The sequence below is a fragment of the Camelus bactrianus genome, chromosome 21 (genome assembly GCF_048773025.1).
Source record: "Camelus bactrianus isolate YW-2024 breed Bactrian camel chromosome 21, ASM4877302v1, whole genome shotgun sequence".
Taxonomy (NCBI): Eukaryota; Metazoa; Chordata; class Mammalia; order Artiodactyla; family Camelidae; genus Camelus; species Camelus bactrianus.
In genome coordinates this window covers 4,235,954-4,248,833 of record NC_133559.1, presented here as the reverse complement: position 1 = coordinate 4,248,833, position 12,880 = coordinate 4,235,954, and the positions used below count along the sequence as shown (strand labels likewise).

Genomic DNA, 12,880 nt, shown 5'->3' with positions numbered 1-12,880 from the left:
AAGTGCTGACCCCTGCAATTTCTCCACATTTGAGAGGGAAATTCGACTGCGGAATTGGTGTCAGTGGGGTTTGGGTTCCCACTCTCTCATGATATTCCTCGGTTCGTGGTGACGACATCTCTTGCGTGATGTCTCAGCTGTGCTCTGCCTGCTCAGGGTGAGAGGCCCGCCACATCTCTGGCTCCAATGCTTGGGAATTTGGGTGTACACCCGCATATCCTGGCCCTCCTATTCCTGACCAAAGTATGGATGGGTCACACTTTTTTTTTTTTTTTTTTTTTTTGCCATACCTCCAGTTTATCAGTTTGTGTTTGGGCGCAGTATCTGCTCATTGGATTAGGCACTGGTCTGGGGAGCCCTGCAGGCTGGCTGACAAGCACCAGCAGGAGAGAAGCCGCAGGACTGGGATGGTGGGAAAACATAAGGGATGTCACCCAAAGGCCTCATGCTCAACCCTTGAGCTCCACTGTCCCTTTGGGGCCAGGTCTGAAGGAGGCACCCCTTCCAGGAACATGGGCCCCGAGACCCTGCCTTCACAAGGAGGCTCCTGGGGCAAGCATGCCCTTTCTGTTCCAGGCCTAGCCAGCTCCATGGCCTCTCATCTGGCTTCCCCTCTTGCATCCCAGTGGTGTCCTTCAAGATAGTATGTCCCCCTCCCAACAAGCAGAAATGTCCCAACACCTCTCAAGTGCTTGGGGAGGGAGTTGAATCAATGTTTTCTAACAACTGGAGGACAGAGAACTTGTGGTGGCCGGAAGCAACCCCTTGCTTTGTTGGTTCTCTTGGCAGAAATGAGGGCCTGGAATTATCACTTCTCCTCGAGGGCCCTGAGTCACTGGCCAAGTTGGCATCTCTCCCACTGCTCCTCAGGGAACAAAAGGAAATCCTGCAGGGTTGAATATTACCCAGAGGAGATGCCCAGAAAGTGCTCCAGTAGAGCCCAGAATTTATACACTGAACCACTTTGGAGTGATGTTTCCATTGACCCATCCTTCCCTCAGGGAACCTTGGAGAGCAGAGAAATGATGAAAGAGGATATGTCCTTCAGTGGCAGTAAAAACTCTACTTTCTTCTGACTTGTCTCACTGCTCCCCTACGCCTCCTCTTTAGCATCTTTAGGATAGAAGGACACTGCTTTTGCTTTCCTTGCCAAATTCCTATCCATGGCGCCCTTACTTTTAATGGACAGTCGTCTCATATCCACAAATTATAGTAGAAAGGTATTCATATGAGCCTTTCCCAATGCTGTAGTTTGAAATTATCCAAATGTCCATCATTTGTAGTGTAGTTTTACTTTAGTGCGATACGTACATATATGTACATACATATATATCAAAAATACAATGTTGCTTGATAACAGCTAGATAGAAAATTGTGTATTCTTTCACATGAACTTGAGGAAAGGATAAGCCTAATTTGCGGGGTAAACATCAGAATAGTGTAAAGTAGCAGGGCATGGATGGGCATTACCTGGAAAGTGTATCAAAGGGCCATGCTTGGATGCCAAAAATGCCTTGATCTATACCTTGATCCTGGTGATGATCACACATTTCAATATTCAAATAGCCACCCATTAATGATTTGTGCATTTTGTTCTGGTAAACACACCGTAATAATTTGCTTTTAGTTTAAAAATTGGCAGTCGGATGTCCGAGAGTCTGGTTTAGACAATGACCAGACTGGAGTACACTATCAACTATTTAAAGTCTGTTCTATTTTTGTGTAAAAAGGCCTCACTGATGTTTGAAATATATCCACCCAGAAGAGAAAAAAAAAAAGATCCTTATATGATGACCATTTCCTTTGTGGAAGGTACACACAACGCTCATTTAGAGATTGAACCTGACCTTGAGATATTCTCTCTTAAATGGTGGGACCTAGAGCACGTGCAGAGAGCTTCAACCTAGTGCTCCGTTGGGTTGCCCTCCCTCCTCCTGAGCTTACTGCACTTCATGGCCAGCGAGAGGTGCTGCGCAGTCTATGCGGTTGTAAGTGCAAAAGGGAAACACTGCCGTGACTCGGATTCGAACCGAGGTTGCTGCGGCCACAACGCAGAGTACTAACCACTATACGATCACGGCGCGCCACCGACCCGGCGACAGGAAATTGCTTTGCTCTACTAATTTTGACAGAAACCCATTCCAGTTACTGCGTTGCTTTCTTGCTGGACAACAGCAGGTAGGAGTCCGTTTCTTTTAGGTCCTCCCTTCGTTATTCCCTCCTCATTCTGATGTATTTCTCATCTCCCCTGCATCCAGGCTGTGCCTCTCTGCACAGGTCTCCTGGGAATTATCTTTGCTTTGTCCTGTTCGCCCCTGCTTTCCCCCCTCCTCTTAATATTTCCTCTTTTGACCAACCTTCCCCATCCCCTTTCCCTTCCCGCCCCACCGACCGCTGCTGTGTAGAGTAAGGGCAGCGCCTGCGGCGCGGACAGTCGGGTGAAGGTGGAGCAAAGAACCCAGAGGAGCATCATGGAGCCCACCCGGCGCTCGGCTTCCCTCCGGCCCCACTCGTCTCAGGTCTGGAGGTCGCGGTCCCGGGCGTCTCCCGGGCGCTGGCATCTGAAGCAGATGTGGAGCCAGGCGCTTCGGGGACGCTCGGCTGCCCCTCTGCCTTCGGAATCGCCCAAAGCACGTTCCCACCGGACCAACAGGCCGCGTCGACTCCACTTCTCCGGTTTTCCGAGGCTTTGGAAAGGGCGCCGCGGTCCTGAGAAGGACGAGTGGCTCAGCCCAGCGTGGAAGGAGAGCTTGCTCTTCATTGCGAAGGGGGAGGGGAGGGGGGACTGTCCTTGTGTGTCTCTGTGGCGCAATCGGTTAGCGCGTTCGGCTGTTAACCGAAAGGTTGGTGGTTCGAGCCCACCCAGGGACGTGCCTCGGCTTTTTTAGGACCTGATTCAACGGTTTGCTATGTTTCTGGGCTGCACGTCCTTTCATCTAACCCTGAATGGAAGCCTCCATTGCCTGCCTTGTCATCTGTGTCTTGTCCACAACAAGAGAACCTAAGCCGAGACCATCGCTGATCCTCCCAGGAGAGCTCTGCAGGGAAACAGGCACTTGCGGTCCAGGATTCCTCGAAAGAATGGAGTGTTACCTCCGGCTTCAACCCCAGTTGAAGCTTCAACTTTCGACTAGAAACGAGTTTCAGTGAAGTTTCATCCATTGTTTAACCCTTTATATATATGAAATTAATTGACTTCTATACCTTTGTTACTACAAATAATACTACAGTCATGATTCTTGTACACATGTCTCTGGGTAGCGTGCCCAAAGGGCAATTGTTCATTCTATGAAGGAGTTTACATGGTTTTGTACATATGGTCCATTTTCTCACCTTGGTTGGCTTATTAGCTATAATATGCCAATGAAGGTTTTCAGCAGTCGATGGAATTCTCTGTTATTTCAGCGACTGCTTTAGCCTTTGTAGCACACGTCTGTAACTCACAATCTGCCTTCAAGCAATGCCATAGGTGTTCACATGTCTCCCCTGCCTGCCTTTATGCTATTGTCATGCATTTTATTTTGCGTGTTATAAACCCCACAATCCAAGGTTATTACTTTTGCTTAGTGTCCCATGTTTTAAAAGAGATTTAATTAACAAGAAAAAATCTTACATATTATCTCATGTAGATTCCATGTCCCCTGCCCTTCATTCCTTTTTGTGCATCCAGAATTCCATCTGGTGTGAGTTTTCTTTTGTGGGGAGGACTCCTTTAACCTTTCTTGTGGTGTGGGTCTCCCGGTAACTAAGTCTTTCAACATTTCTTCAAAGACTTTTTTGAGGGGAAGAGGCATAGAATTCTATGTTAACTTTTATTCCCTCAGTCCTTTAAAGATGTTTCTCCACTGTCCTTTTCACTTGCAGTGCTTCAGATGAGAAATCTGATATTTCTTAAATCTTATGTCTTATTCCTCTGGCTGCTTTTGTGATTTTTTTTCTCCAATTGATATGAGCAATTTAATTATTATGTGACTAGGTGCGGTTTTCTTCATATTTACCGTGCTTGGGGTTCGTTTGACTCCTTGGGTCAGTGGTTTATACTCTTCATTATAAACGGAAAGTTTTCTGTCATTGTTTCCCCCAAATGAGTCTGCTTGTGGGTCTAAAGCTGTGGTACATGGTAGCAGGAGGTCCTGAGGAGGATCAGCAGACCCATGTAAGTCAACTACTTTAACCTCAGAGGGAGACCTTAGAGCTTCTTTAGGTAAGTGGAGGTAACCTACTTCAGGTAACCTCTTCAAACAAGGGAGGAAGGGCTGCTTCTCAAGTAACCTGAGGCTCGGTGCAGTTTAGGATTTCAAGAGCCCCAGTTTCATCAGAATCTGCCCATACAACCCCATCCCAATGATACCAGTCCTTCTTAATAAATGTCCTGACTTGAACATAACAGATCCTGTGATGTTGAGAATTCAATTTAGATTTCCTTTGCAGAATGCAGGTCTAGACTTATACTATTAAACAAGGTATTAAGTTTGTGTCTGTTTGTTTTTTTAAAAAATAAGATAAAAATAGAAGCTTTCAGTTCCCTAACCTAAATCTTGAGCTAGGATCTTAGAACTTTGAGCTCATCATTTTGTTTCCCCAATTCCTCCTGTTTACATGCAGTTATTCAACCCATCATACTCATATCTTGACTAAAATGTTCTATGTCAGCAACTATTTGGCCATTCTAACCCTTGCCTTCTGTGGAAACCTATATACAGGTATATACAGAAGGTGATTCGGGAAAATGTTTTGCTGCTGCATGTCATGGACTGACAGTGTTCACCGACACTAGGGTCATTAATAATTTCAACTATAATCGAGTCCAAGATCCAATTCCAGATAATCTGTAACCATTCCATTTATGATCTGAATGCTAACCGAGGGTGTCACTACAACAATGCTAAACACAGTAGAACAATGGCACCCCACAAAGACTTATGACTGGGGACTTCAGCATACTGGGTCTCTGCTACCATCCCACTTTCTTGTGCCCCTACACACAAACACACATTTTACTCCCTCCTGCACATATTAGGTAAAGTAGTTGTACTTCCTGGTTTCTCAACAAAACTAGACTTGAATCACCTTGGAGGCCACAGTTTTCTGTCCCACTTGCCTCACCATCCTTCTGCTTCCTCTCATCAGATTTTCATTTATTCCTGCCCTCCTGGAGTATGTCCTTCTTCAAGCCCCTGGCCCTCTCTCTCAGATACAGGAGCTAGATGGAGAATTGTGCTATCGTTTAAATTACGGCAGGCTTGTTCCCTGGATACAAATCAACCCAAAGAAGAGCATTTGTTGTCCACTCCAGGTTTGTGTTTTTGTTTGTTTGTTTGTTTGTTTGTAGAAAACAATCTTAGAAAACTAACACTTGAATATTTGCTTTTCCTACAAAGAGAAATTTGAAGTGACACTGCTGGTGTCTGTGAAGTTAGCTCTGAGTAGTAAAAATTGAAAGCCCTTGCATTCACCATGGGGCTGAGGAGAAATGGCAGTCAAAACTGGCTGGAAGGACGCTTCTGATTCCATAAGGTACATCACTTCCACCAAAGGGAAGTAACATTTCCATTGTACTGATCAGCATAATTTATAATAGCCAAGATACAGAAACAACCCAAGTGCCGATCAACAGATAAAAGGATAAAGAAGATGTGGCATGTATATACAATGGAGTATCTTGCCATTTCCTACACCATGGATAGACTTGAGGGTATTTTGCTAAGTGAAATAAGATAAATAAAGACAAATAACATGTGATTTCACTATGCATGAAATATTCTCTAAAAATGTTTTTAAACGAATGAACAAACCAACCATACAAAAACAAACACATAGATACAGAGAACAGAGTAATGATTACCAGAGGGGAGAGGGGAGAAAGGAGGGGGAAGTGAGTAAAGTTATTTGTTGTAAATAATTTTGTTTTACTGCTAGCAGGACACAGAGAGCTAGGCAAGAACCAAGGGGGAGGCTGTCTTTCACTGAAGGGTCTCTCCCAAGCTGAGCAGTTCTAGCCCTCAGGCTGACTCAAGACCCATTGCCCACCACAAACCAGGCTGTCTGGAGGGCAACTAGTGCTGGGGGAATGACAACCTAGTCGTGTTCCTGCAAGCACAGGGAGCGCCTTGCCTGCACCATTGAGGAAGGCCAAATTAATCTCCTTCTGAAACTTCTTCACAGCCTGAAGAGAACCAGGCAATAATGGACCTTCACTTAAGGACAAACCTTCTGATGACCTTGGAGGACAGGTCCTGCAGAAGCTGGTTTTGAGGGACTTGCCAAAGGAAAGGAGCAACAGTCCCCTAAGCAGTGATCTTGAGTTGAGATGTCTGCAAGTTACTCTCAAAAGGTAGTGTAACTCATGTATATGGAGAGATTGAGAAAGCAAATTTGGGAAGATGTTAACTAGTGCGTTTAGGTGAAGATTATATGCTGTTACTAATTTTTGTATGTTTCTGTTTTGTTTTTGTTTTTTAAGGAGTAATTGTTACTCAAGTCCTAAGTTCTCTTTAGATGGGCACTCTGAGAGGGAGACGATAGGTTTCCGGGAGAAGAGATAAGAGGAGAGGAGAGGAGGCCAGTGGCTGGCTAATATGCTTATCACATCTCACCTCTCCCAGCCTGGGAGGGGCCTTGGACCCTGGGGCCTAAACTCATCAGCTTAAGAATTCAGTGCAGAGAATCTTCTGCATCTGAACATCACACTTCTAGAGATGAAGTGAAGCTAGCGGGGTGCAGAGATCCAGCAAAATTAGCACTTCCCTGACTGGGAATCAAACCCTGGACGCGGTGGTGAAAGCGCCCAACCCTAGCTACTAGACCACCAGAGGGAACTATATTAGCCCCTATTTAGGGTCTCCAGGAGAAAACTGGGAAAGTCAACATTAAATCTGAGGCATGTGGAGAGCAGGAGAGAAGGGATTCCCATCGGCCCAGGGCTGAATGCAGCTGTGCAAGGCTCCCGGCCCTTGGCCCGCTGCTCGTCACCCTTCCCCTCTCCCGCTGTGGGCGACGCTCTCTGCTCCGAGGCCAGGCCAGGCCAGGCCGCACGTGGTAACCGGCTGGGTTGCCTCCTAGTCCAGCTACGTCTCTGTCCGCGGCAGAGCCGAGGTCATTCTCTCTTTCTGAACCTCGGTTTCCTTTTAAGTCAGGCGCAGACCTGGCTCTCAGCGGGAGATGAGCGGATGGGTCTCCTTGCTGACCTCTGTCCTCAGTCCAGGGGCGCTCCCGATGACGGCAGGGGTACTGGCTCCTTTTCCTCCCCGACCAGCTCAATTCGTGGAGCCTGAAATTCTCAACTACGCGTCTTTGACTCGAACCCTCGGTGCAGGGTTACTTCTCTTTTGTTCTGTCAGGCAAATCAACGTGTTCCGCAGGTGTGCTGAGGTGCGGGAAAGCCAAGTGTGCTTCACAGGGGTGAACTTCGTGGTTTTCAGAGACTTAATACGTGTCAGCGTATAGAGGAGATTTAGGCTCCAGGTGAGAAGGTGAGGGAATTTCCAGATGTAAAGCTAACCTGAAGTCGGCTGTGTCCTGTGCCCTCCTTGGACTAACTGGCATCTAAAGTGACTGAGAGCAGAGAAAGGGGGCCTGGTTCCTAGTGCGGAGTAGGCTTTCAGGTAGTAAGGGAAGGTCTTCTGTGTTTCCTGGGGAAGGAAAATGCAGCTGCGTCCGCAGTATTATCTCATGCCTTTGGACCCTTTTTGCTTTAATAATACAAAGGTAAATTTCACAAAAGAAATAGACCTGTTTCCGCCCGGTTTCGAACCGGGGACCTTTCGCGTGTGAGGCGAACGTGATAACCACTACACTACGGAAACGACGCAGGTACTTGCATTTAAGGGTATCTCCAGGAAAACCCTATCCTGGTCACCATTATTTTAAACTGAAGAATAATTCTGGGAGTTTCAGTGATCTCTCAGGCAGCAAAGGGGACTGTAGCTTCCCAGAAGCCCTGGCTTAGGTCTCCACGCCTTCCCAGAAGCGAGGACCTTCAGCGCCCCCCCCCCCAATCTAGCTTGGGACCCCACACCCAACGCAGGATCTCCAGTTCCACAACTAAGCGCCTAGTCCAAGAGTGGCCTGGAAGCTGCAGAAGTAGCGGGTTTATGCGCTTCTGAGCGGCAGGCGACCCCTCCGCCCAGGACTGTGGACGCTGCCCCTCTGGGCTGCAGACCCGCCCCTCGGTGGCCCTTTTCACGGAGACACATGTGGCAATTGCGTGCTTGAAATGTGGCTAGTGCGGAGAAATTGAATATTTATTTTTATTTTTAACTGCATACTAGGTAATTAATTTAAATTTAAATACCCAAATACCCACATGAGGCTAGTGGCTACTGTATAGAGAGCACAGATTGAAGAATAATTGTTTTACCATAAAATCATCAGCTTTAATCCTTATAGCAATAAACATATTTAACTAGATTCACACATAATAACAATGCTGGATGGCCTTCTCCACCTGCTTAGATACAGTTGAATGTCAGTTCAGCCCGGAGAGGGCATCTCTGCAGCTGCCTTTGCTTCCTTATCAGATCCCCACATCTTCACCAAGGGACCAGGAGCCTCAGCCAGTCCTACTCTCTCACAGTGGGGTCTCAACTGCCTTGGCTGATCACACAGCTGTGCCCAGATGGTGGCTTCACATGTTTCCTCACCAGTCTGATTGATATCACTAGAGCACTGTGTGGGCCCCAGTATTGTATTTTGTAGGAGTTCCCTTGTTTTTGAAGGTTCTTGGGACAAGAGCAAGAATCGAGGCTCTGGTTGGTGGGAGATCACATCTACCTATGCATTCTTTGTGTGGATTAAGAGACAGTCATGTCAGCAAGTGCTAACAGTGATAAAATATTTGTTCCATCCCCAAGAACTGCTTTTGATTCCCACCAGCAGTGATTTATTGAATTTTTCAAAGCTAATTTCTCTGTTCACAGACAAGACTGCAGAATAAGAATGGAAGTTACAGAAACAATGGCTTTAAAGGGTAAGAAAAATGTGTTGAGGTAGGACTTGAGGGATCATGGAGAAGTCTTGGCCTTCAGTGGAAGCCAAACAGCCAAGCCCAGTGAAGCTCAGGCACCTGAGGGGCTTCCACTCTGGATGCCTTCAGTCCTTCATCCCTCGAGCCCCTCCTCAGAGGAAAAGAGCATCCTTAAGCAAAGCAAAAGCACCGTGAGCCTCCCTGATTCAGCAGACACAGAAGATGGGACACTCGGACCAGAATGGAGAGACAAAGTGGTTTAGACACAGAGAGAATTATGGTGAGTTCATTAATTATACATAACTGGAAACTGGCTATTTAAAGACTGAGAAGGACCTATCTTCCAACTGTTTAAAGGCTCAGTTTTCCATGGAGGGGTCTTCATCCCGGAATATGTATTAAAGCTACCTATGCTGCATATACAGACAATATGAAAATTATATTTCAATATTAGTGGTAAAGAAATTTTGAATCAGTTAAGTCACAAGTTTACTTATAAAAATGGGGGAAAGTTATTAGAATGTTGTCATTAAGTAAAGACAAAAACAAGATTTATAAAAGCCAGAAAAGAGAAAGAAAAAAAACCACAGAAGGCTCAAGAATGGGGAGTTCTATTTTTCTTTTCCTTGGTAAACAGATGATCTGACAGCTTATCTAGATGGTTATCTGACAAAGCTGACTGACTAATGAAGGAAATGTTTTTGGCTATATGTGGACGCTGAAACAATTCTTGAAAGGTTAACTGCGAAGTGAATGTGGCGACTCCTTTATATGGAATACCTGCCAGTGCCCTCCCTTTGGCACCTTGGAGATAGTTAAACCTAATGGAACTACTTTCCTCATCAGCATTTCTCCATTTCATCCCTCCACCCTTCTTTGGCTCATAATTATTCTTAAAAGAGCAGATTTGATCATGAACACTTTGTTCTCTCTTTGACATGGTATTAACAGCTGGAGGTCAGCTGAAGGTAATGGTGGTGAGGCACATATAAGTAAGTAATCAGCTATCATATAGTGAAGGAAAGTCAAAAATCTGAGGACAGCAAATTGTGTGAACCCAGCAAACTACAGCATTCCCCAAGTAAAGTGGTATTTCTGTTGTCAGACAACCTATCAGGAAATTAGAGCAAAGAGGAAGGAAAAAGAAAGAAAGTATGCAGACAACCAAAGATTAAATAATGTATCAAATCAATGTAATATTAGTCAAAGGATTAAAGTTAACTGTAGATCTTGAAATTGTCATTTAGGCTGACATACAATGGAGCATGAGAATGTTGGAATCACATTGATTTTTATGGAATCGTATATTAGATGATACGAAAACATTTACCAAAAATTATAAGTAGAATAATTGAGTTCTCTGGTTTCTAGAATTATAAGTATTAATTCCCCCTTTAAAGATATTTCCTAGTGTATTTAATATATTTGAACATATAAATTTAAATTTTCAGGTGTTTAAATACTTACTGGATATAATGTTTGCTTGTTTGACAAGTGCGTCCAGTATAGGAAATTTTTAAAGTGCAGCTTAATTTAGATTTTCAAGCCAAAAATAAACCCAAAATTTATATACTAGACTATTATGCTATGATTATTTTATACATTTTGTGATAATCTGAAAAAATATACATTTTAGACCAAAATTTTTAAACCAATCTAATTTTTCTGAGTAACTTCGATTTAAAAAAATCCACATAATATAAGCTTTTAAAATGCCATTATATATGAAAATATATAAATTATTTAAATTGTTGAAAGGCATTAAGATAAACAAACTGTCAAAGAATAATATAGAGATGGTATTTGCATGCTAATTCCCATTTAATAGGAGGGAGAACAGGCATTAGATTGTTTTCATCAAATTAAAAGCATAACCAAAATTTATAAAGAAAAGAGAGGAAGGGAGGAGGAGAAAACATCTGGGACCAGCGACATTTCTCTCTCTGAATAAGCTGCTTGGGCAGGAAGTCCTCAAGAGATTGTTCTGGCCAGTCATCCCTGGATCCATATGCAATAGAAGGTCTCTGTAACGTCCACAATGTCCCTCTGCTGTACCCCCCACCTTAGTTAAGTCAGGAGGGCACCACTCCCTTTATTAGAGTATAAATAGACGTATAGAAAGAGCATTGTGCTGGCAGGTAAAAGAAGAAAAGTTGGAAAAGAAATTGGAATATAATCGTGTCCTACCTCTGGGGAAGGCAAATTTGCAGGATTTACTAAAATTAGAAGCATATGAACACGAAGTATAGCAATTGCACTACCAGCTCTCTACACTGTAGAAATGCCTGCCCAAGCGGTCACAGGTATGTGGACAATAATGACGGTTGCATAAAACCATCAAACCAGCTTAATTTCAAGAGTTAAATACATAACACACAAACCATGGAAGAAAAGCCTTCATTGAAAATAATGCACAGGATAATTATGATGGTGATTTCACTGATAACATTATTGATAGAGCAGTTAGTAACTGTTGGTCTCCTATTATGGTTGGAAAACTCGAGACACATAAAATTTTGCTTGTCTAAATCGATAAAGGGTAGAATAAAGATTTTACCTCACTAGAAGGAGGATTCGTAAGTCTTTTTCAGGAGCTCCTGAGTTACACAGGTATAGGGTCAAACACACTATCAGAAGATGTTTTGTGAGAATAGCTCTGAAAAGAAGGGGTGACCCTGACTGGCAGCAGAAGTAAGATGGATAAGACACAGAACGGGAGATGGTAAATTTTATGTGAGCAAACGTACAGGTAATAATCATAATGGAATGCCTTGAACAGATTTTAAAACCTAACCCTATCGTCCCTGGGTGGGCTCGAACCACCAACCTTTCGGTTAACAGCCGAACGCGCTAACCGATTGCGCTACAGAGACTGCGACGGAAGGCTCCTCTGGACTCTCCGTGGAGGAGGTACATACTAACTCCCAGGCTGTCTCGCAGGAAAATGGTGCAAGTTCCAAAGCCTCGGAAAATCGAAAAGATGAGAACGACGGATCGTTTACCCGTTTGAAACTGGTGCCTTAGGTGATCCCGAAAATAAAAGGGCAGCAGAATGGCCTCACTCCGCCTTGCCCCTTACCCGCCTCAGATGCCAGCGCCCCCGGACCCACCCTCAGCCGGGACCCTGGGGACCCGGACCGCAAGGAGTGGAGGGGAAGCAGAACACCCGCTGGGCTCCCGTGGTGGCTCTGCCCGTTTCCTCGCCTACACCCCGTGAATGAGAGTTTGGCCACCCCTCCAAGAGGCCTCCGGGGCCGCTGTGGTGCTTGGGCTTCCTGTGTCCATCACGCGAGCTCCACGAGGGCAGAGGTCGCACTGGTGGTCGCCCTGGTGGTCGCCCTTGTGTCTGTGTGGCCGGAACAGGGTCTGCCACTCACCAGGGTGCTCTTAGGACTTGTTGGATTGATACCTTGTCGAGCTGATAACGTTCCCCACCCCCCAATTTTCTGCTAACAGTAGATAACTGAAGTTTAATGCACATAGAATGCATGGCCTGATGAACTTTGATAAAAGTAACCAGTATAGAAATCAAGTTAGAGAAAATTTTCATCAGTTAAAAATTTTAGTGCTCCTTTCCCATCAGTCCTCACCCTACCCCCATTTAGGCAATCACCATTCTGATTTCTATCTTCACAGATTAATTTTGCCTGCTCTTGACATTCTCACAACTGAATATACTTTTTTGTCTGGCTTTTTTTTTTAACTTAAGATAATGGTTTTGAGATGGATCCATTTTGTTGTGTGTATCAGTAGGTCATTTTGGAATTAACCAATGAGTGTTATTACAATGTGTGAATACACTACAGTGATGGACAATTGGGCTGTTTCCAGGTGTGGATACTGTGAATAAGGTGGCTATAAATATTCTTGTATAAGCCTTTTTATGGGCTTGTGGGTTCATTTCTTTTGAGTATA

The 12,880-nt window shown here is 44.6% G+C and overlaps 1 protein-coding gene and 4 non-coding genes across 5 annotated transcripts in view; 2 read left to right on the top strand and 3 right to left on the bottom strand.

Annotated features, from left to right (window-relative positions):
* The window catches only part of LOC105079506 (NBPF family member NBPF6-like protein), a 31,302-nt gene extending 19,120 nt beyond the window's left edge, over positions 1-12,182 (top strand). Inside the window, exons 6-7 of the mRNA XM_010968258.2 lie at positions 11,835-11,980; positions 12,054-12,182. Of these exons, the coding sequence (XP_010966560.1) occupies positions 11,835-11,980; positions 12,054-12,182 (275 nt within the window). The remainder of the gene's footprint in view (positions 1-11,834; positions 11,981-12,053) is intronic.
* Positions 2,010-2,081, bottom strand: TRNAH-GUG (transfer RNA histidin (anticodon GUG)). Its single transcript has one exon. It is a non-coding gene; the product is annotated as a tRNA-His (tRNA).
* TRNAN-GUU (transfer RNA asparagine (anticodon GUU)) lies at positions 2,798-2,871 on the top strand. The gene has a single exon. It is a non-coding gene; the product is annotated as a tRNA-Asn (tRNA).
* Positions 7,733-7,805, bottom strand: TRNAV-CAC (transfer RNA valine (anticodon CAC)). The gene has a single exon. It is a non-coding gene; the product is annotated as a tRNA-Val (tRNA).
* TRNAN-GUU (transfer RNA asparagine (anticodon GUU)) lies at positions 11,765-11,838 on the bottom strand. Its single transcript has one exon. It is a non-coding gene; the product is annotated as a tRNA-Asn (tRNA).
* Positions 12,183-12,880: the final 698 nt, after the last annotated feature.